This window comes from Amphibalanus amphitrite, unplaced genomic scaffold (assembly GCF_019059575.1).
Source record: "Amphibalanus amphitrite isolate SeventyFive unplaced genomic scaffold, NRLGWU_Aamphi_draft 000425F_arrow, whole genome shotgun sequence".
In the NCBI taxonomy this organism is placed as follows: domain Eukaryota; kingdom Metazoa; phylum Arthropoda; class Thecostraca; order Balanomorpha; family Balanidae; genus Amphibalanus; species Amphibalanus amphitrite.
In genome coordinates this window covers 100,403-123,560 of record NW_024881919.1, presented here as the reverse complement: position 1 = coordinate 123,560, position 23,158 = coordinate 100,403, and the positions used below count along the sequence as shown (strand labels likewise).

The following is a 23,158-nucleotide window of genomic DNA, read 5'->3' as shown; positions in this document are numbered from 1 at the left end:
TCAAAAAACTTCACGAAAAGTGAATTCAGCCTGCCTAAAACGCAATTACTTTAGATGGCCTAGGCTGACCTTGACCCTGACCTTGACATCTGTACATCGTCGAACAACATGTTCCATCATCCATGATAGGTGGGAGGTAAGACTGGCAAAAAAAGGCCGAAAGCAAGGTGTCAAAAGCTCACAAGGCCCATAGCCAACGCAAGATGTTGAGAATTGGTCATTTGGGTCATGACATGACCTGAAAAACAAGGCCATATCTCCGAGCCAAAAACCACAGAAACTTCAAGAAAGGATAGAGGAGCAGCTATACGAAAAATCAGACTTCTAGCTCTAACAATGTTGAGTGCAGAGCAGAAAGACTACCGGGGGGGGGGAAGGTGGTTACCACCCCCCTCCCATGTGCGGGCGAGGGTTGATCAATCTCCCCCTCCCCAACCCCTGACCGGGCGAGGGATGAGATGTAGGTCTGAACCCTCCATTTTGTCGAGATATCCACTGAGATCATAGACACGCCTCTTCCATCCCTGCACATGTCTGCTCGTCACTATGTTTTGTTTTGCCGAGTTGCATGAGTTGTCCCGGGGACTGGGGAAGGGAAGGGAAGGGGAGGGGGGGACTGCACATCGACCGGCGGCCCGTGTTGTCCCTGTAACCCTGGTGACCCCCCACTGACGTCATCAGGCCAGGACACCGCGCCGCCGACTCACTGAACACGATCGATTCTGCCGACACACCGACTCGCGGTGTTGATGTTCGGCGCAGTTCCAGACAGGGACAAAGGCCGACGGAGGAGCGGGAGCCGCACGAGCTGCACTGCGTCCACCGGCCGGTCAGTCAACAGAGCGGGTGGTCCAACAGTGTGTGGACGGTACTGAGCTCTGTCCACCGGAGCCGACCACGGCGGAGGCGGCGAATATCAGGTGAGCAGGACCGACCTGTGTGTGTGTGTGGGGGGGGGGGATCTGTGTGTCCCTGTGTCTGTTGTCTGAGTGTGTTTTGTGCGTCTGTGTCTATTGTCAGACCATAGGTGTTTATGTAACGGTGTGGATGTGATTCTGTGAGTCTTTGTGTGTCTTATCTGTGTGCTAGGTACCCGTCTGAGTGTTTGGATGTGGGTGCTTACATGCATTAACGGGGAAGAGGGCATAAGGGGCGGAACGGGGGGTGCACCGGGGAACCGTGTCCCCTTGATTTCGGCATTTTAACATAAGCCCTATGGGCGTTGCATGGAAAGAATGGGACCAAAAGTCGGCAATGCCCCCCCCCCCCCACCTTAACCCGCGCGGGGCTGGGGTCTCCAGCCGAACGCGCGGGGCTGGGGGGGGGTAAATTTTACCCCCCCTGTTATCTCCCGAACTAATGGTCCGATTTGGAAAATTCAAACGCCAATCGAAAGCTCTCATCACGAACTACTAAAAACATGTACTTAATTTAAAGTTTGAGGTCAAGGTCAAGGTCAGGTCAAGGGTACAAATTGCAAGGTTCTACAGTATCGGCCTTGCACCGTAGTTGCCGAAGAATGGAGTCATGGACTGAGACTGATCGCCCAAAACGTGTTCTTAGGCTACCAAGACAATATTCGTTGCATACCATATCATTCAGAGGTCAAGGTCAAGGTCAGGTCAGGTCAGGTCAGGTCACCAAAAAACGAAATATAGAAAAGGGCATGTGCGACACATGTTTTATGGGTCATTTTACTCATAGAATTCAATAGGCACACTCAATAAGTGATATGGACCACCTCTGGATGAATTTCAGGTCGAGGTCAGGTCAAGGTCAGGTCAAGTGAGGTCAAATTTTGAAGTTGGTTGTTAAGGCCTAAAAAGGTGTCTATCTGATGCAGTTTTTCACGGCGAATCGAATGGTGCTATTTTTGTTTCCGTACGAGGTCTAGAACTTCCAAAAAAGTCATTTTTCAAAAAATTTGTGTGTCGTGACGTCATAAAATTTTGAATAACTCCCACATTTTTGAACCGATTCTTCTAAAATTTGGTATGTAGGTGCACATAGACCACTTCTCTGACATATATTCCGGTTTTTTCGATAGACTCAAAATTTTGGATTTTATAATGATTTTCCCAAAAAAGTCAGTTTTTTGAAAAAATTTAGGCCAAAATCCAAAATTTTCAAAAAACCGAGATAGCCATTTGATAGACAAAGTAAAATTACGTATAACCTTTTTTGTTACGTCTTGATTCCTTTAAAAATGAAGATGTTAGCGGCGTTTGAACTTTTGCCGTTTTTGAGGCGAAAATGGCGAACATGACGTCACTAAAACGTCAATTTCTCAAAAATTTTCCGACGGATTTCGCTCAAATTTTCAGGGAACATGTCAAATTGATGTAAGAAAAGGTACTGAAAGTTTGGCGGCGCTGCGCGCCGCCGTTTTTGAGATATCGCAAAAATTCGCGAGGGGGGGTAAAATTTACCCCCCCCAGCCCCGCGCGGGTTAATTGAAGGTGTTCCGCGCTACTGGGGAGGGGGCAAATGTCCCGCAGTGGCTGCCAGTTGCCCCGGCAGTGACGAGATTTTGCACATCCTGTCGGAGTAAATATAATGCGCTTCAAATAAATATTATCCAAGCTGTCAAACCCGATGTGAAAGTCAATCAATCCTATATCCTTTTCATGTTTTGTCGCCGGTATTTACACTGTTCTTAGTCTAATATCGTAGAGAAAATCCAGCGGCGTATCCACAATCTTGAGATTACCTTTACCTTAGGGTACCCAGTGGAAACTTTTTACCCCGCGCCCTGGTTGGGGGTGTTTTATGCCCCCCACCCGTTCCAGTCGTTTCGCATTATCTCTCAAACTAATGCGCCGATCGCCGCGAAAATTTCAGAGCCCTCTTTTAACCCTCCCCAGGGAACGGTTCAGTTTTTGGTGAATAACTTCGCAAAAAAAAAAACGGCCGCAGAGCCGCGATTTTGGCAGCATCGTGTTCGCCTTGCTCAGGCGCGTCGAATGATATACTTTTTGTTCGGGTCAGGTCAACTTAGGGTGTTGACCTCAGGTCAAGGTCAGGTCAGCACCCCCAGGTCACGAAGTTGGTCGAAAGAGGTCATGTCGCATATCATTCGATTCGGCAGGTCTTCATGAGTCCATTGGTGGCTTTACCGACTCGCTAGCTCAATTTGATCGGGAGTTATTGACGAAAAACTAATATGACCTTGATGACGTCATAAATGACGTCACGGAAGGTCAACATTGCAAAAGTGACGCATCTAACCTTGCAAGGAGTGCATCAAATCACGATTATATGTGCTTGAGATAGTTGGAGATCGTTTCCGGCGCCAGAATAGCAGTTTTCATTTTTCCCCATTGACTTATAATGGTGAGGTCACGAAAATGACCTGACCTCATATGACCTTTAGGAAAAATCCGAGATATACAAGTTGTGAGACTCATAATGGATACTAGATCCTGCAAGTTTCATTTCCCTGTGACATCTTCTCTGGCAGTGAGGGCGTTGCGAAGTTGCGACATCTGAAGACCGTGCAAAGGTTCACTTATGACGTCATAGGTCAGTGACCTGACCTGACCCAAAAATGCGGTTGGTGTCAAAAGATGCGGCTTGGATCAAAGGTCAGGTATGCCAAGTTTCAGCTCTCTATCGCCAGCGTGTTCGGAGCTATCGCGAAAAAATCCCTATGGGGGGGGGCGGCACCCCCCCCCCCCTCGGCCGGCGAGGGTTAAATCGTTTTTACACCTCGTTACCTTTTTTTCCACAGTCTATGAAAGGTTGGCCGCAAATGACGTCAGAGTGACGTCATGTTCAGGCATTTCCGACCCAAAAGAGGTTTGATGGGAGGAGCTGCCAAGCCCAAAGTTTTAAAGATAAAGAAAAATGTTGAGAAACAAAAAGATATAAAACGAGCAGCGCTACAAAACTGCTATCTTGTTTGTTATATATTTGTTTTGATTTTGAACCTCAAATTAAAAAAGTGACTTTTGGAATAATCCCCTAAAATGTAAAACAAAATAAAAAACTGATCTTTTTGTTAACACGCGCCCCGAAGGAGCGCAAGAATTGCGCGTGAAACACATATTTTGCTATTTGAGGTCACTGATACCAGGTCAGGTAACAGGGGTCAGGTCGCTGAGGACCACAATATGAAAGTGTCGTGTAATCCATGTTTAACCCTATTCCTGGCGGGCTCCGCCGGGACAAGAAACTGGCGGGGGGGGGGGGCCGATTCGGCCCCCCCTGAGATCTCGAGAACGAAGCAAGATAGCGACAAGCGGTAAACGGCATCGGATACGCACGGCCAAGATCTACAATTTTTACAAAGGTCATTTTCAGGTCAGGTCAAAGATGACGTCACAGGGGTCGAAAAAGTCAAAATGGCGGCACTGGATATGGAGAGAGTTTTTCTCGAATAACTTTCGAATTAGTCAAGATAGGAACAAACTAAGGGCATCATCGTGATCCTCTCGTCAATCCGCATCGAATGATATATATGTTGACCTCGAAAGGTCAAGGTCAAAGGTTGACCTCAGGTCACGTGACCTCGAGGTCATCATGTATATCATTCGATGCGTCTTGACGAGCTGAACACAATGAGACCATCCACGCGTCTGTATCTTGTTCCTGTACGGAGTTATTGGCCAAAAACCTTTGGTGACCTTTGATGACGTCACATGACCTCACAGCTGCCCAACAGCAAAACAGACCTCAAGGTAGTGAAGGTTGATCGTATATGAAGTCATGTATGGTATATGGGGCCGTTCCGACCCGTTTTAGTGGTAAAAACAGGGAGTTGATTTTTCCCCCTTTGACTTATAATGGGGAGGTCGCGAAATTGACCTGACCTTAGGTCACCGATATCAAAATTCCGAGATATACAAATTGCACATACTGGTACCCTAACTAAACCCTGAAGAGAAGAAATTGATCGGTCAAAAACTCTAGCTCTGGCGTGATTGCAAACTTTTCTGAGGTAGCGTCACCAAACCGCCTCTGGTGACCTGACCTGAGGTCAGATCAACTCAAAATTTTCAGACATGTTGCGTAGAAGCCTTTTAGGAAAAGTCAGAAAATTTGAGCTTCCTAGCTCAACGCGTTTGGGAGATATAACCAAAAAACCTCAGGGGGGGCTCCTGAGGCCCCCCCCGCCAGGAATAGGGTTAAAGGACCCGGCGGCCACTGGGCCTCTGCGCCACCCGCCGGCCGCCTGGGGGGCATATAGTTGCCCCCCTTTACTTCTGCGACGATATCATTGCAACGCGACGAGATAGAGAAGCGAAACTTTGCACATATCTTCCTGAATACCGAGCCGAAGTTGTGTCAGAATTTGGTGGTGATTTCATCTGAAATGACGTCACAGTGACGTCATAAGTAAAATTATAGATTTGCGACTCTCAGTTTCCTCGCGATATATCATATATGTAGGACCGTATATAAAGGGCCGATTATTGGTCAGGATCTAGATGGAAGTGTATTTAGGTGTTTCAGGATGACAGCAGGTGCTGTCTAGTTCATTTACAGTTGAGTTTCATGCTCAGCGACATCAGAAACGGTCCGTATCGGAAAACGACAATATTTTTTGACGTCATTGTGACGTCATCTTACGTGCTACAACCACCAAATTTTGCTCAAACATTTCCTAGGTATTCATTTGAAGCTATGTTGAGTTTCACATTCGTAGCTTATCAGGTTTCGGAGATATTCCGCAGAACGTAAAAGGGGGGGAACTTTATGCCCCCCTCAGCGCCTCGTGGGTTAAACATGCATAAGGGCTACAGTCTGACCGTCGAGGCCCTCTAGGTGGCCTCTGATGGCCCAAAGTCAGCCTCTGAGGGCCCAGCGCCAACCTTAGACTTCAGAGGACAGAGGGCCCCACGTTAACCTAAGAGGGCCTACATTGTCCTTAGATAGCCCCAAGCTGGCCTGTTCCCAGTGGGCCCCAATCTGGCCTCAGAAGACCCCACGCCGCTGGTCTTAGAGGAACCCGCGCTGCCCTTATATTGCCCCACGCTGGTCTAAAAGGGCTACGGCACTGGCTTCTTTGTGCCCCACGTCCACATTGGGCTATTTAAGGTCCCAAAACGGACTCTAAAGGACCATGCTAGCCTCCTACGGCTCGAACTTGGCTTCTGAGGACCGTACGCTGGCCTCGAAACCTTTGGTAGAAGTTTGTTTAGACACGTTTACGGATGCCTAACTGATTAGGCAGGATTTGGTATACCGTTACCTACGGTATATGTATGTTAGGTGTGGTGTAAAGGTCCGCTTATACGGTGTATATTAGGGGGTATATGACATTGTGGAGTCTGGTTTGTCCCCCATCCTCGAAATTCCTTAGCCGAGGTCCTGCTGTGTGACTGTGTCAGTCCTGCTGTGTGACTGTCTGTATCCTATACATCCTATCCATCCTAAACACCCTATACATCTGGTGTTTCTAAGTGCATTAGGAGGTAATCGCCAGGGGTCGTACCAGCCCCTCTACCCTCACCGTCCGCGTTATGAAAAAGGCCTGGCCAATGGTAAACATTCGTAGTGATAAACGTTTCTTTATTATATCGTTTTTTTTTGCGAAAAAGTAGTAACGATAGTAAATTTTGATATTGGTTACCTAAGACCTGTTTGCCTGCCTGCCAAGCTTGCCTGCCTGGTATGCAACAATGCGGGTTGCATGACAAAACATGTCGTAATACGTAATGACACGTCGTTTTGTGACATGATATTACACGACGCTGCACGACATGTCGTAATGCGTACGACGTAACGCTACGTACTAAGTCACCTTTAAATGATTAGTAGAAACGTAGAAAACTGTAATTATGCGTTACAGATGGAGATGACAGATGTGCGTGAAGACCTGGTCGCCCTTCACCGGGAGGTGTCCGCCCTTCGTGAAGTGGTGGCTGCCCTTCGTGAAGAGATGTCCGCCCTTCGTGGAGTGGTGGCCCCCCTTCGTGAAAAGGTGACCATTCTGAGTGAGGTAGTGGCGAAAGACAATTCAGACACGAAGAAACTCAAGGGGGAGAGCGCCGCACTTCACGGTGCGATGGTCCGCCTGGAGCAGGCAGTTATCGAGGAGCGGACCACTCGCCAGACCGTGGTGGAGGAGCTGCGGCAGGAGGTCCGCCGGCGAGCGGCGCCATCCGGCCGTCCCCAGGGGTGAGATTGGAAGGCAGCAGGGGTGGCTGTGGGGGCTGAGAGATTTTGGAGAGCTGTCATGGTGAGAAGTAAACGTTCTTTGTAGAAGGTGTAAGAAATAAACCACAACTAGGTCCTTGAAGGTCGAGTAACTTGTAATTGTAATTTCCGCCCAATCAAAGAAACATGCCTGGAATTCGTACCATCTTTCGCAAGTTAGCCGTTTAGTCTCGATCGTATTGTTCCAGTTTTCGACAGACGTCCTGCAATCTGCATAAAGTTGGCCAGTTCGGGGCATTATATCCCGCACGTATTTACATGTCTTCATCAGCAATCGTGTCACAAAATCTAATCGGTCGTATCAAATCGTTCAGATTCGTATGAATTCAACTCTGAACGATTTTATTCAACCGAATAGATTTGGCAACATACTATTGCTGACGACGATATGTAAATGCATATCGGATCATCAAAGGAGCCAACTAAAGTTGTGAACTTTTTTTGCATTTTGATTTATGTTCTTTTTCTTGTCTTTTCAGTAAAATTACAAAAGCGTTTCATGACGTCACGGTACAGACGGAGCCGCAGCCACCGGCAGACAGTGATACCACAGTGCTGAGAGAGGCGCTAAGGACCGTGACGACGTTCGACGCTCCGTCAGCCCTTGGCGAGGACCAGCTGACGGCGCTCCTGCAGAGTCTTCCCCGCTTGGAGGAGCTGACCGTCAGGGTCCCGTCCTTCGGAACGGGGCGGTGGCTGCGGCTGCTGCCGACGTCACTGAGGACGCTATACGTTACCGGTGAGAAGTAGTTGAGGAAACGCGTACTATTACTTCTGAATGGTGGTAGGTACTTACATAGTACATAAAGTAACAGTTTCAGTGACAAACGTTCAGCGGACATATGTGTGCCATGCTACCTACATGCTACACAAACATTAGCCACTGTATTGTACATACCTACTTTATACTCTTGCAAACGAACCTGTATGTACTGAACCTGTATGACCTGTATGTACTGAACTGTATTAATTAACCCTCGCCCGCACATGCCATTTTCCCATCCTAGAACGCACATGGGGGGGGGAGGGGGTTGCCACCCCCGCGCCATTTCGTTCCTGTTGGAGATAGAGCTTAGCGATAAAGACCAAAAAGATTCTTTGGGAAGAGACGAATCCAATGATACCCAGTTTTACCTTCCCAGGTCAGTCATTGACCTTCCAGGTCAGGTCAAACTAAAAAATGTTGCTGTTTTGGGTCACCGTTGGATATCAAGTGCGCTGCTTATCATATACCGATGACGATGCCGTTTTCTGGTGCCAAGCCAGCTAGAACCTCTTTGTCACACTATCCGACCAGGTTTTTGCTGCTGAGGTCATTTCAGGTCAAGTTAGGTCAAGGTCAATGATATGTGTTTGTATGTCTGTGTGTGTCTGCGTGTATACTGATGTGTGCACCGATTGTTTATGTGTCCATATTACATGAAATCATGATCTGAGAAGCTTTTTCCAAAAATGCAGTAAAAAAACTTCAAAAAAAAGTTAATTTAGCTTGCCTAAAACGCAATTATCTTAGATGACCTAGGTTGACCTTGACCCTGACTTTGACATCTGTACATCGTCAAACAACATGTTCCATGATAGATGGGAGGTAAGACTGGCATAACAGGTCGAAATCAAGGTGTCAAAAGCTCACAAGGCCCATAGCCAACGCAAGATGTTGAGAATTGGTCATTTGGGTCATGACATGACCTGAAAAACAAGGCCATATCTCCGAGCCAAAAACCACAGAAACTTCAAGAAAGGATAGAGGAGCAGCTATACGAAAAATCAGACTTCTAGCTCTAACAATGTTGAGTGCAGAGCAGAAAGACTACCGGGGGGGGGGAAGGTGGTTACCACCCCCCTCCCATGTGCGGGCGAGGGTTGATCAATCTCCCCCTCCCCAACCCCTGACCGGGCGAGGGATGAGATGTAGGTCTGAACCCTCCATTTTGTCGAGATATCCACTGAGATCATAGACACGCCTCTTCCATCCCTGCACATGTCTGCTCGTCACTATGTTTTGTTTTGCCGAGTTGCATGAGTTGTCCCGGGGACTGGGGAAGGGAAGGGAAGGGGAGGGGGGGACTGCACATCGACCGGCGGCCCGTGTTGTCCCTGTAACCCTGGTGACCCCCCACTGACGTCATCAGGCCAGGACACCGCGCCGCCGACTCACTGAACACGATCGATTCTGCCGACACACCGACTCGCGGTGTTGATGTTCGGCGCAGTTCCAGACAGGGACAAAGGCCGACGGAGGAGCGGGAGCCGCACGAGCTGCACTGCGTCCACCGGCCGGTCAGTCAACAGAGCGGGTGGTCCAACAGTGTGTGGACGGTACTGAGCTCTGTCCACCGGAGCCGACCACGGCGGAGGCGGCGAATATCAGGTGAGCAGGACCGACCTGTGTGTGTGTGTGTGGGGGGGGGATCTGTGTGTCCCTGTGTCTGTTGTCTGAGTGTGTTTTGTGCGTCTGTGTCTATTGTCAGACCATAGGTGTTTATGTAACGGTGTGGATGTGATTCTGTGAGTCTTTGTGTGTCTTATCTGTGTGCTAGGTACCCGTCTGAGTGTTTGGATGTGGGTGCTTACATGCATTAACGGGGAAGAGGGCATAAGGGGCGGAACGGGGGGTGCACCGGGGAACCGTGTCCCCTTGATTTCGGCATTTTAACATAAGCCCTATGGGCGTTGCATGGACAGAATGGGACCAAAAGTCGGCAATGCCCCCCCCCCCCCCCACCTTAATTGAAGGTGTTCCGCGCTACTGGGGAGGGGGCAAATGTCCCGCAGTGGCTGCCAGTTGCCCCGGCAGTGACGAGATTTTGCACATCCTGTCGGAGTAAATATAATGCGCTTCAAATAAATATTATCCAAGCTGTCAAACCCGATGTGAAAGTCAATCAATCCTAATTCCTTTTCATATTTTGTCGCCCGTGTTTACACTGCTCTTAGTCTAATATCGTAGAGAACATCCAGCGGCGTATCCACAATCCTGAGGTTACCTTTACTTTAGAGGACCCAGTGGAAACTTTTTAGCCCGCGCCATGGTGGGGGGTATTTTTGCCCCCCCCCCCCTTCCAGTCGTTTCGCATTATCTCTCAAACTTATGCGCCGATCGTCGCGAAAATTTCAGTACCCTCTTGTAAATCGATTTTACACCTTGTGACCTTTTTCCACAGCATAGGTATGATAGGTTGGCCGTAAATGACGTCAGATTGACGTCATGTTCAGGCATTTCCGATCCAAAAGAGGTTTGGTGGGCAGAGCTGTCAAGTCCAAAGTTTTGAAGATAGAGAAAAATGTTGAAAAACAAAAAGATATAAAACAAGCAGCGCTACAAAACTACTGTCTTATTTTTTTTACATATTTGTTTTTATTTAGAACCCCAAAATATAAAAGTGATTTTTGAAATAAACTGAAATAAAAAACGGATCTTTTTGTTAGCCCGCGCCCCGTTGCCTCGCACGAATTACTCGTGAAACACATAGTTTGCTATTTGAGGTCACTGATACCAGGTCAGGTAACAGAGGTCAGGTCACTGAGGATCACAATATGAAAGTGTCGTGTGATACATGTTTAACCAGCGCCCCAGTGGCGGTCTCAGCCAACTTCGCCCTAGTGGGGGGGGGGGCATATGTTACCACCCACCTCTAACTCAAAAACTAAGAGGGCTAGAAAGACGCTGTAAAAAGCAGTCGATAGCTCTCAATGCGTAAGTTTGAAAGTATTTCGGTCAATTTTCATCTTAGAGCAATATTAGGATCACTGGAGGTAATCAAAGGTCAAAATTTGCCAAACGTCATTATTATATTTGTCAGAAAACATGCATTTATCTCAGGAAATATGATAGCTAGAAAAATGCGTGGAAAAGCAATCGATAGTTCTTGAACTATTCTCTCGATAAGGTTTTTTATCACAATTGACCTCAGGTCAACGGTTTAGCCTCCAGAGGGCAAAAACTCCAAAAATAGCTGTTTTTACGAAAAGTGTTTTTCGACAATAACTTTTGACTAAAAAAAGCCACGACATTTCTATTGCCAGAATCGTTTTCCTCTTGCCGAGACGCATCGAAATAACTATAATTTGACCTTGAAAGGTCAACTTGAAAATTTGACCTCAGGTCAAGGTCATGACCTGACTGGAAAAGGTCATGTTGCATATCAGTCGATGCGTCTCGGCAAGACAAACACAATGAGACCATTCCAAGCGTTCTATCTCTTTCCAATCACGAGTTATTGGCAAAAATCTGTTTGTAGCCTCAAATGACCGCGGATGACCTTTCTAGGAGCTATCAGCAAAAAAAGAAACCTTGATCGTCACGGGTGGTCCCAATCATTGTGATTCTGAAAAAATTTGGACTGTTCCTATGCGTACACACGGATCTAGAGGCATTTTCATTTTTCTCCATTGACTTGTAATGGAAAGGTCACGTCACTGACCTGACCTTAAGTCACGGATATAAAAAATCCGAGATATACAAATTGTAGGCGCCCATAACGTTATGCAATCCACCAAGTTTAAAACCTCTCTGACAAACACTGCAGGCTGGACATGATTGCAAACTGTTTTAGTCTTGGTCAGCTAACCGCCCCCCACTGCGGGGGCTATTCATAGCCCCCTCCCGTTTTTCTGCAATAACTTCCAAACTGCTTGACGTGTCAACGCCAAACTTTCAATACCTTCGGCTGCATCAATTTTACACCTTGCGTTAAAATATGAACTTCGTAGCTACCATTGGTCGGCCGGAAATGCCGTCAGAGTGACGTCATGTTCGGCCGATTTCGACGCAAAACAATCAACCACGGCAATCGCTCCCAAGAGCTCACTTTTTAACCTAGATCCAATTTCTTTGCATGAAAGGACTCAGAATAGACTGCGCTATCAAACTGCTATTTCGAATTTTCAAGGTTTTGAAAATTTTGAAAATTTCATTTAATAAAATTCTAAATTTATATTTTTATTTTTTTCAAAAAAAAAATTGAATTTTCGAACAAAAACGGAAGAAATGTGATAGAACGCATGCTTATGACTAATTTCAGCAAGTTTTAGCTAAATGTCTTCAAAAATGGCCAAGTTATACGCATTATTGCAAAAAATTACAATAAATAATTTTTCAAATCACGTTTCAGTGCGTATTTGACATCTTACACCAATATAAATAGCACCATCGTGTTCCTGAGCTCAAACTGCATCCACTTGACACCTTTTTTGTTGAAAAATTTTAATTTCAAAAATTTGACTTTTTTACCTGAAAGTGACCTGACCTAAGCTAAATTCGACTCAAAATGACTTCAAATGACACAGACGACATCAAATTCGAAATATATGGCCTAAATGGACCATAAATCATTTGTCACGTGACCGACGCATGATATAATATTTCCGTGACCTGTAATGACCTGACCCTTACCTGAAAATCAAAGTACAAGTTTGGTACCCTCAGGGTATCTGGAACATCTGTTCATGAGTTCATCAAAAAGTAGCCTGATCTGACTTGTAAGACGGCGGCCAGAGCCCAAAATGTGAACAAGCCAAAACACTTGTAATTTTTACTTTGACCTGACCTGTGACGTCATCGGTGACCTCGAGGTCAATGTAATTAGGTTTCGTTCGACAGTTTTTCCGGGGCTATCAGACGCCGTTTGAATTTTGACGATCAGCCCAGTAGTTTCGGAGATAGGAGGGGAGCTATGAAGAGCCCCCCCCCCCCCAGTAGGGTGTGTTATACGCAGACCCCAGTGGGGCGCGGGTTAACTTGACCTGGTGACCTGACCTAACATAACCTGGGGTCAAAAATTTCACACATTGTCCAAAATTGATGTAAAAAAGCTACCCCAAGCGGCGCGGCGCTACGCGCCGCGGGTTTTTATTTACACACAAAAAACGCGACAGGGTGGTAACATTCCCCCCCGCCCACTGGGACGAATGTTAATGGTCCATTTTACATGACAAATGTGATTATGTGGGTTATGCAACCTTTGAGGCCACTTTTAGGCTACGTTCTGGTGAAGGTCAGGTCAAGTTCAGGTCAAACTAGGTCAAATTTTGAGTTGATATTTTATGAAATAAGTATTGACTCGATGCAGCTCGTCACGGGAAGTCTAATCATCGTGGCCTTTGTTTTGCGCGACGCGGTCAGAATTGCTAAAAATGTGTTTTGGAAATCATGCGTCATCATTTAAGAACAGTTTTCTCCGCTATAACTTAGCTAAAAGAGAGGTATATAATATGTATCTCAAATTTGGTACGTGGACGATAAGGGCTATGATAATTATTGCGTTTTTATTCGAACCCTAAGCGGCGCGGCGCTACGCGCCGCGGTTTTTTATTTACACACAAAAAACGCGACAGGGTGGTAACATTTCCCCCCCCCCACTGGGGCGAATGTTTTAATGGTCCATTTTACGTGAAAAATGTGATTATGTGGGTAATGCAACCTTTGAGGCCAGTTTTAGGCTACGTTCTGGTGAAGGTCAGGTCAAGTTCAGGTCAAACTAGGTCAAATTTTAAGGTTGATATTTCATAAAATAAGTATTGATTCGATGCAGCTCGTCACGGGAAGTCTAATCGTGGTCTTTGTTTTGCGCGACGCGGTCAGAATTGCTAAAAATGTGTTTTGGAAATCATGCGTCATCATTTAAGAACAGTTTTCTCCGCTATAACTTAGCTAAAAGAGAGGTATGTAGGGTAAGGGCGGGTAAGAGGACGCAGGCGACAAGAGTACGCAGCAGCTGTGTCGGTTGCTTAGCAACGTCTCATCAGCGTCATCTCGAGTCCTAAGGAAGCTGTCTCTCACGTGGCTTCGATGGTTGAAGGTGGGCGCGCTTCGGGTTCACTTGTCTTTTTTAGAGGCTTAACCCTCGCCGGACCTATTGGTTTTCTACATACGCGCCAGCCGAGGGGGGGGGGGCGGGTACGACCCCCCCTCGCCGTTTCGCCCCTGGTGGAGCTAGCGCGTCGCGGAAAAAACGAGCGTGTGCGCCGTTACGAGACGCAGAGATTGGTACCCGATTTTAAGGTCCTAGGTCAACCGGTGACCTCTGAGGTCAGGTCAAGTGCCCCAGGGTACGGTTCAGTTTTTGGTGAATAACTTCGCAAAAAACGGTCGCAGAGCCGCGATTTTGGCAGCATCGTGTTTGCCTTGCTCAGGCGCGTCGAATGATATACTTTGGACGCCATTTAATTGCGTCCCAGAAAAGTTATTTCTGGCACCTAAAAGCTGATTCGCCCCAAAATTGGTCCTCAGCACCTATTTGGTGGATACCAGCACCAATCATGGAAAATGACCTTAATTAGCTGTTTCTGGCACCTATTCATCGGTACGCCTTACTCTTTTTTCTGAGTCTGGCACCTAAATGCTGAGCGTAGCACCAATCTAGCAGGAAAATGAACTACTGGCTGGTAGAATCATGTTGTTCTGGTATAATGACCCCTGGAGTCTAGCCTAAAGGTTGCCAGTGCAGCTACACTCTAAGACAGCCCCGTAGTGATCTCAGCATTGTATATGACGTTTAACCCTCGCGGGCCCGGGGGGGGGGGCGTTTTTCGCCCCCCCTGGCGAATATTTGCGATAACTCCCGAACGCTTAGGGATAGGAAGGCGAAACTTTCAGTACCTTTTCTCCCATCAATTTGACATCTTCTGAAGTAAAAAATTTGGACCTAGCCCCCTTGATGACGTCACAAGGTCCATTTTTCTAGACCCCTGCACGGCAAAAATCGGCGTCACAGACGCAAACTTCAAATAGCTGCTAAAAATAGAGTTTTAGAGATAAAGACAAATTACGAGCACGGCTGTGTAGCGTTTGACCTAGAGAAAAATAGAAAAATAGTTTTGGTGACCTGAGGTCAGAGGTCAGGTCAACGACCCCGAAATGTGGTTTTAGTTTTTCGCAAATAACTTCGACAAAAATGGTCCTAGAGCTACGGCAGTGGTACCATCGCATTCGCCTTGTCAAGCCGCGTCGAATGATATATATTTTGTTCGGAAAAGGTCAAGTTTCATGTTGACCTCATGTGACCTCGAATGACCTCTGGTTGACCTTGACACATGAAAGGTCGTTTATGCTGGATTTGTACCCGCTGATCACGAATCTGGCATCTATTTTCCTCCTAGCCTTCATTTAGAGCTTCCGGATGGCAAAATTGTCTTATTCATTATTACTAACTTGAATCAGTGAAATAGCCTCTAGCAGGGATACTCTTCTGTGACCTTGACCTTTGAGCAGCCTTGTATCGTAAGATGAACCACAAATAGGGAACTGATAAGCCTCAAAACATTTCAAAACATCTTGGAAGTTAACACGCCAGATGTGCGAAAAAGTGCCAAGTTTGAGGTCAATTTTGAGCGTGACCTTGACCTTGACCTTTGATTTGGAGCACATTTTCAGAATCCTCAGATTCTCTTCTTTCATTTGACACCCAATTTTGCCGGTTTGATGCAGCGTGCCGTCCTCTAGAAGGCTTACTTTGAGATCACTACACATGTGCCGGTTTTGGCCTTTGACCTTGACCTCTGACCTTGAAAATTGACCTGAGGTCAAAAATTTTAGGTGCATTAGAATCGTCTCGTAAGGACCTTTCGTTTGGTATCGCTTTTGTTTCCGTAGCTCCCTTATTTACGGAGTTAGACAGGGGGGCGAAAAACGCCCCCCCCCCCGGGCTGCGGTGGTTGGGATTACCCCCCGGGCCCGGCCGGGTTAAGTAAGCAAATAATATTGATTTGTTTGAAAAAAAACAATGTCATTTAAATATTTAAAAGTATTTATTTGTAATGCTTAAAGGGAAACATTTTTGTGAGTAATTGTCTCGATTTTGACCATTAAAACGGGTATTGTATTTTTTGACGTCATCAAATAGCTCCAAAAAAGAAATGTAATGTTTTCATTCCGTTCAAGGCCGCTGAAGAAACGCGGGATCTTGCGTGGGACATTGTCCGTTGTTTGCCGCGCAGAGTTGTGCCGTGGTTGTGCCTTTTTCATCCGTTTCTTACTTATGTGTGCATGAAGCTTTGATTTTGTTTTTGGTTATTGTGTGGCCGGTCAGTCAAACGCCCCTGTAGAAACCGGATGCTGGGTTTGATCGAGATGGAGTCAGACGATGATTGCAGAAAGCTAATAATATTGAAAAAAGGGCCGGTTGCGTGGCATGTCTGTTCAGAGTTGACATTTTGCTTTACTCCAGTTTATGACCTGAGAGCCTGGCTGGAAGTGACGGATCTAAACTTTTCACGTTAAAATGGCTGAGGGTGCAATAACCTCTACATAGCGGGCTGGTATAGGAGCGTCTTGCTATGCTGCACCATAGCTGGCTAGTGATTCTCTTTTGGCTAGAAATGGCATTAATCATTATCTCCACTGGCGAAAATGGCACTTGACATCACCGAATGCAACGTTCATGTTTGTTAGGATACATAAAATCAGGAAGATTACGCGAATTAGGTAGGCAAACGTGGAATAAAATAGGTGCTGGATGTTTTGGTTTTGGTGCTGAATCAGCAAACAGCAAATACGGAGTTCAACTAGACGATCTGGCAACTTTAGGCTGTGTGGAAGCAATTAGGTGCCAGATTCAGATATTAGGGTCGAATAAGCATTTTGGGGCTGGTCAGCAATTAGGTGCCAGAAACAGCTTTTTAGGGACCAGAAACAAATATTCCCCATATACTTTTTGTTCGGGTCAGGTCAACTTAGGGTGTTGACCTCAGGTCAAGGTCAGGTCAGCACCCCCAGGTCACGAAGTTGGTCGAAAGAGGTCATGTCGCATATCATTCGATTCGGCAGGTCTTCCTGAGTCCATTGGTGGCTTTCCCGACTCGCTAGCTCAATTTGATCGGGAGTTATTGACGAAAAACTAATATGACCTTGATGACGTCATAAATGACGTCACGGAAGGTCAACATTGCAAAAGTGACGCATCTAACCTTGCAAGGAGTGCATCAAATCACAATTCTGTGTGCTTGATATAGTTGGAGATCGTTCCCGGCGCCAGAATAGCAGTTTTCATTTTTCCCCATTGACTTATAATGGTGAGGTCACGAAAATGACCTGACCTCATATGACCTTTAGGAAAAATCCGAGATATACAAGTTGTGAGACTCATAATGGATACTAGATCCTGCAAGTTTCATTTCCCTGTGACATCTCCTCTGGCAGTGAGGGCGTTGCGAAGTTGCGACATCTGAAGACCGTGCAGAGGTTCACTTATGACGTCATAGGTCAGTGACCTGACCTGACCCAAAAATGCGGTTGGTGTCAAAAGATGCGGCTTGGATCAAAGGTCAGGTATGCCAAGTTTCAGCTCTCTATCGCCAGCGTGCTCGGAGCTATCGCGAAAAAACCCTATGGGGGGGCGGCACCCGCCCCCCCCCCCTCGGCCGGCGAGGGTTAGGGCCTGGCTACACTATGCGTTTTCTTCGTGCGTTTTTTGCGTGTTTGCGTGTTTTGCGTGATATCGTTCTAGAAAAAAGAACGATATTACGTTTTTGTGATGTTTTTCACCCTAAATTCTAGTTACATAAGAGTTATATTAGCTTTTGTATCCCTCGCCCATGTAGGGGGGGGGTTGGTGCAACCCCCCCCTGAGGTTTTTCGGAAATAGTGCAAAAACGGCGGCGCGCAGCGCCGCCAAATTTTGGGTACCTTATGGGGCAAACCTTGCGCATCTTTTGATGAAAAAAATTTGACCGGGTCATGTCAGGTCACGGAGTTATGACGTCACAAAGGGAACAGCCTCCGGCCGGATTTTCACAAACTGAGTGCCAACGCCCGAGGTTTCCTGCCGGTGGTACAGAGATCGGTTGATGGATCGTGATGAAACTTCCCATGCATGTTGGGGTAAGTATTGGCTATCATATGGTATAAGAAACTTGACCGGGTCAGGTCAGGTCACGGAGCTATGACGTCACAAGTGGAACAGCGTCCGGTACTATTTTTGAAAAGCGCCCGAACCACTTTTTTGCTAATTCTTGTCACCTCAATGGGAATATGCAGCAATATTAGCTTCTATAGGGAGCAAATGGACCTCCCAAATCCAAAAATACAATCAGATTTCAAAAATTTAAATTTTGATTTTTCGAATTTCTGCCGCCGACTGTGACCTTGCCGACTTCCGGCGCTCCCAACGCGCCATTTTTAGAGCTAGGGAAACGAAATACATACCAAACGATAGAGAATTGATCAAGGAACACGATAGTGAAGGTTTCAAGTCGATATCTCCCACCGTGTTGCCGCAATCGCCGCCGAAAGTTGAAAAAAGTCTATTTTTCCGAAAATTTGACCTTTGACCGGTCAAAAGTAGGTCAAATGTTGACCTAGGACCAAAAAATATACCACCAATCGCGAGATCTCGGCGAGAGCAATCCGTTGGTCTTTTCCGCTAAGCTCTACGACGCTCCGTTTTCAAACGCCAAGGGGGGGGTCGCACCAACCCCCCCCCCCTGCATGGGCGAAGGTGGCAGATCGCCGTTTACGGGCGAGGGGTATATAACCAAAGTAAAAATTATATTGTTTATAACTTTTTTCCTAGAACGATATTACGCAAAACACGCAAACCTGCAAAAACGCACGCAGAAAACGCATAGTGTAGCCAGGCCTTTAGACGTGTTTTTCACATCGCTTTTAGACTTTTTGGGGTGCAGGAAAAGGTGTGACCTTCCTCAGGGAGCGGCAATAGAATTTTCATTTTTTTCCTATCAAGATACCACGGGGAATCTGGTGTGTGTGTCAAGTCCCAATTGTTTACGCGACGACTGTGGCGCCAGCTCTCAGCCCGCTTTGTGTCTACCGTATGTGTCGGCCATGAGTACGCATTGCCGTGGCGGTCAAGAGTACGCAGTTTTCCGAGTGCGTGGTTGTGTTGTATTAATCAACTTAGTGCATCAGGCGCGCAACCCCTCAGCAGATTCACGGGATTGGCCAACAAGGTGGATGACACTTGGGGGGACGCCGAGCAGTTGGGGAAACCACGAAGAGCATCACTGTTTCTGGTAGACCAGGGGGCATTTGCACGACCACAGCGGGGCGCCTCGACTCTGTTAACCCTCGCCCTGGCAGGGCATTTTTCATAACACGGCCTGGCAGGGGGGGGGGGGTCGATGCGACCCCCCCCCTCGCGATTGGCTCCTATGGCACCTAGAAACACCAAATTTGGTAGGTAGGTGGGCCCCCTGCAGTTCTCTCCCCTGTGCAAATTTGGTTGCTCTAGGTCAATATTTAGGGGGGTTTTGGGGGGTATGAATGTAAAAATTTCGCTAAAAACAGGTCAAAAGTTTTTCGCTTATAACTTTTGATCTAATTAAGATAGAGCAAAAAGAAAAGCACCAGTGAACTCAGCACGTCAAGGCGCGTCGAATGATATACTTCTTACCTTGCTTAAGTGTACTTAAAGTTTTTTCTTAATTTTTAAGTAAACTTAAATTAATTAATTAAGTTCAAGTTAATCAAATTGCATCATGTCGCATATCATTCGATTCGGCTGATCACCAGGAACACAATGACACCATTTTTTAAGCTCTAGCGTCATTATGTGCCTAGTTATTGGCAAAAACGTCATTTGACCTCAGTTGACCTCATTTGACCTGACCCATGGATAAGTACACCAAACAAAGAAGCACCAAGTGACCTGCTGTTAAGTACTGTGGTTTCAAAGCACAAAAGTGATAGAACGAAGCGGATATCTCCAGTATTTTCCGAATTTAGTATTTTCCCAGTACGACGTAATGACCTCTAACTGACCTCAGGTCAGTGACCTCAAAAAAAAAACGGAATATATGTTATACAACTCAGTGAACTTAGCATATCCTGAAAGTTTGAAGGAAATCAGTCCAAAACTGTGAGTTGGACAGGTGCAAAAAGAAACTTGAAATTTGACCATGACCTTGTACCGGTTTTTCTGACCTGGTGACCTGACCCAAGGTCACCCGGACCTGAAATTTTCAGGTCATATGTAAAAAGGTTGCCCCATAGGCTGTGCAAAATTTGGCGGCGCTGCGCGCCGCCGTTTTTACGCTATCTTCGAAAAACCTTAGGGGGGGTCGCATCGACACCCCCTGCCAGGGCGAGGGTTAAGAGTGACCGTTTTAGTGGCTGCGGCAATAAAGATAGGTAACAAAAGTTTAATTAATGCATTGATTCCAGCGAGTAGGAATGCATAACATATGTTACAGTGTGTCCGCGAAATCCGTGAGTTCGCAAAGTCACTGGTTGATCCTAGGGACTCCGCGGAGTTACGTAAACTCTCGTGAATCCGCGGAATCACTGCCGTGGTTCCGTGGATTTACTAGAGTTTTCAGTGCGTCCGTGAAGTCACTGAAGAGTCGCAGGGATCTGCGAACTTCCTAGTTAATCCGCGGACTAGCGATTCTTTTTCAGTGAATCCGCGAAATGCCGATTCTTTTCAATCAATACGAGTTAAAATGATTGCATCGGACTTCAGCCGTCTATAACACTATTCGAGGTAGGTGCGTCTGTCCGTTACCGAGGTCCCGACAGTGCGACACGGTGAATATACATACGGTACGATACCTTCGGTCGGATGGAACCCCCATGGTTTTTCGCAAATTTCTCGTGCAACAAGCAGCTGATCGCGACGAGACGTTCAGTACCATCGACTTCATCAATTTTACACCCAACCTAAAAATTCCATGACCCTGACCCAACTGACCTTTTGACCCGTGACCGATTTCTCGAGACAATGTTTGGTAAGAATCGCGATTCGGCGTATGCCAGCTCACTTTATCCGCGCGTTTCCAGTCTTTATGTGGTTTTAAACGTTCGAACATGGTGTAATGATGCTGGTGTAATGCAGTATGGTGGATGACAAGGTCATGTTTAACCCACGCCCCGCTGGGCTATTCAGCCATACGCGCCCTGCTGGGGGGGGGGGGGGCAGATTCTGCCCCCCCTGTCTAACTTCCGAACCGATGGTCGTAGAAAGACGGGGAAAACGGCAATCGAAAGCTCTCAACAAGGCGGATCTTAAGAGCCCAAATTTTTTTGCTTAAGTAGGTCAGAGGTCAGGTCAAGGTCAGGTCAAGGGTACAAAATGCAAGTTTCTACAGTATCGGCCTTGCACCGTAGTTGCCGAAGAATGGACTGAGACTGATTGCCCAAAACGTGTTCTTAGACTACCAAGACAATATTCGTTACACACAAAGTCATTCAAAGGTCAAGGTCAAGGTCAGGTCAGGTCAGGTCAGGTCACCAAAAACAAAATATAGAAAAGGGCATGTGCGACACATGTTTTATGGGCCATTTTACTCATGGAATTCAATAGGCACACTCAATAAGTGATATGGACCACCTCTGGATGAATTTCAGGTCGAGGTCAGGTCAAGGTCAGGTCAAGTGAGGTCAAATTTTGAAGTTGGTTGTTAAGGCCTAAAAAGGTGTCTATCCGATGCAGTTTTTCACGGCGAATCGAATGGTGCTATTTTTATTTCCGTACGAGCTCTAGAACTTCCAAAAAAATCATTTTTCAAAATTTTTGTGTGTCGTGACGTCATAAAATTTTGAATAACTCCAACATTTTTGAACCGATTCTTCTAAAAATTGGTATGTAGGTGCACATAGACCACTTCTTTGACATATATTCCGGTTTTTTCGATAAACTCAAAATTTTGGATTTTATAATTATTTTCCCAAAAAAGTCAGTTTTTTGGAAAATTTTTGGCCAAAATCCAAAATTTTCAAAAAACCGAGATAGCTATTTGATAGACAAAGTAGAATCACGTATAACCTTTTTTGTTACGTCTTGATTCCTTTAAAAATGAAGAAGTTAGCGGCGTTTGAAATTTTGCCGTTTTTTAGGCGAAAATGGCGAACATGACGTCACTAAAACGTCAATTTCTCAAAAAATTTCCGACGGATTTCGCTCAAATTTTCAGGGAACGTGTCAAATTGATGTATGATAAGGTACTAAAAGTTTGACGTCGCTGGCGTAACGCGTTTAGAAGTTATTGGCGAAAAACGGGAGGGGGGGCAGATTCTGCCCCCCCCCAGCGGGGCGCGGGTTAAGTCAGGTCAAGGTCAATGACCTTTGACGACCTTGGTTCACTTTTTGAGTTTTACTTGTTTCTAGAGTAGTTTTTGGAGCTGATTTCGAATTTAACAGCCATTTGAACATTTACGAAGTAGTTGTGGTGCCTTCATAACATCTTACAAAGCTGTCAGTGGTGGGCAACACCTACTATGAATAGCAGGCAGGACGCCTATTGGTTGACCTGACCTAACCTAACCCGACCTGGCATATATTGCATGACCCCATCGTCTGGAATCAAAACTAACATGAAACTCGTGATCAGCACCCCGAAATACCCCCGTAACACCCTCACTTTAAGAAGTTCTAGAGAGGTCCTGATTTTCCCAACTTTTTGGGTCATTGACCTGACTTGGAAAGTCAACTAATGACCTTGGACTTTGATATTGGATATATTCGGCTTTCTCTCGTCATAAGCAACACGCTTGATTTTTCGGCGAAGCTCTAGCTTGATCAGGGGCCAAACAGCTGGGCCAGGGGTCCAATTGCCCCCCTATACTATGTTGATTATGTGCATGTACATGAGGTAACATGCTCTCACCAGAACACACCAGTCAACATCTGTGCACAATCTGGCTACAATTCTAGCTTTGGTGACTCGAGGTTGTCCGAAGGTTGATCGTATATGAAGTCATTCATGGTATATTAGGCCATTCCGACGCGTTTTAGTGGAAAAAAATCAGGCTGTTGATTTTCCCCCCATTGACTCATAATGGGGAGGTCAAGAAATTGACCTGACCTTAGGTCATCGATCTCGAAATTCCAAGCTAAACAATTTGTAGCTACCAATGACCTAATTACATCCTGCAACTGTCAAAAGACTCCGTCATCTGATGTAGCTCTGAAGCGGTGACAAAGTTGCAAAAAAGTGATTTGAGGTCAAGGTATTCCAACTGACCTGGTGACTTGACCTTGAAAGGTAGGAGGTTCAAATTTACACACAATGTGTAAAATTGATACGGGAGCAAAATTTCGCG

General features: G+C 46.2%; 1 protein-coding gene across 1 annotated transcript; it reads left to right on the top strand.

Moving 5' to 3' along the window:
* The first annotated feature begins 815 nt into the window (after window positions 1-815).
* Window positions 816-8,639, top strand: LOC122391193. Its single transcript, XM_043384869.1, has 3 exons — window positions 816-920; window positions 6,794-7,122; window positions 7,641-8,639. The coding sequence occupies exons 2-3, from the start codon at window positions 6,794-6,796 to the stop codon at window positions 7,909-7,911; spliced, it is 600 nt and encodes a 199-aa protein (XP_043240804.1). The 5' UTR covers window positions 816-920; the 3' UTR covers window positions 7,912-8,639.
* Window positions 8,640-23,158: the final 14,519 nt, after the last annotated feature.

Excerpts from the sequence above, each read along its gene's own strand:
- LOC122391193 (XM_043384869.1), top strand. The coding sequence starts at position 6,794 with ATGGAGATGACAGATGTGCGTGAAGACCTGGTCGCCCTTCACCGGGAG. Across the intron at positions 7,123-7,640 it reads CCATCCGGCCGTCCCCAGGG|TAAAATTACAAAAGCGTTTC; the intron begins GTGAGATTGGAA and ends TTGTCTTTTCAG.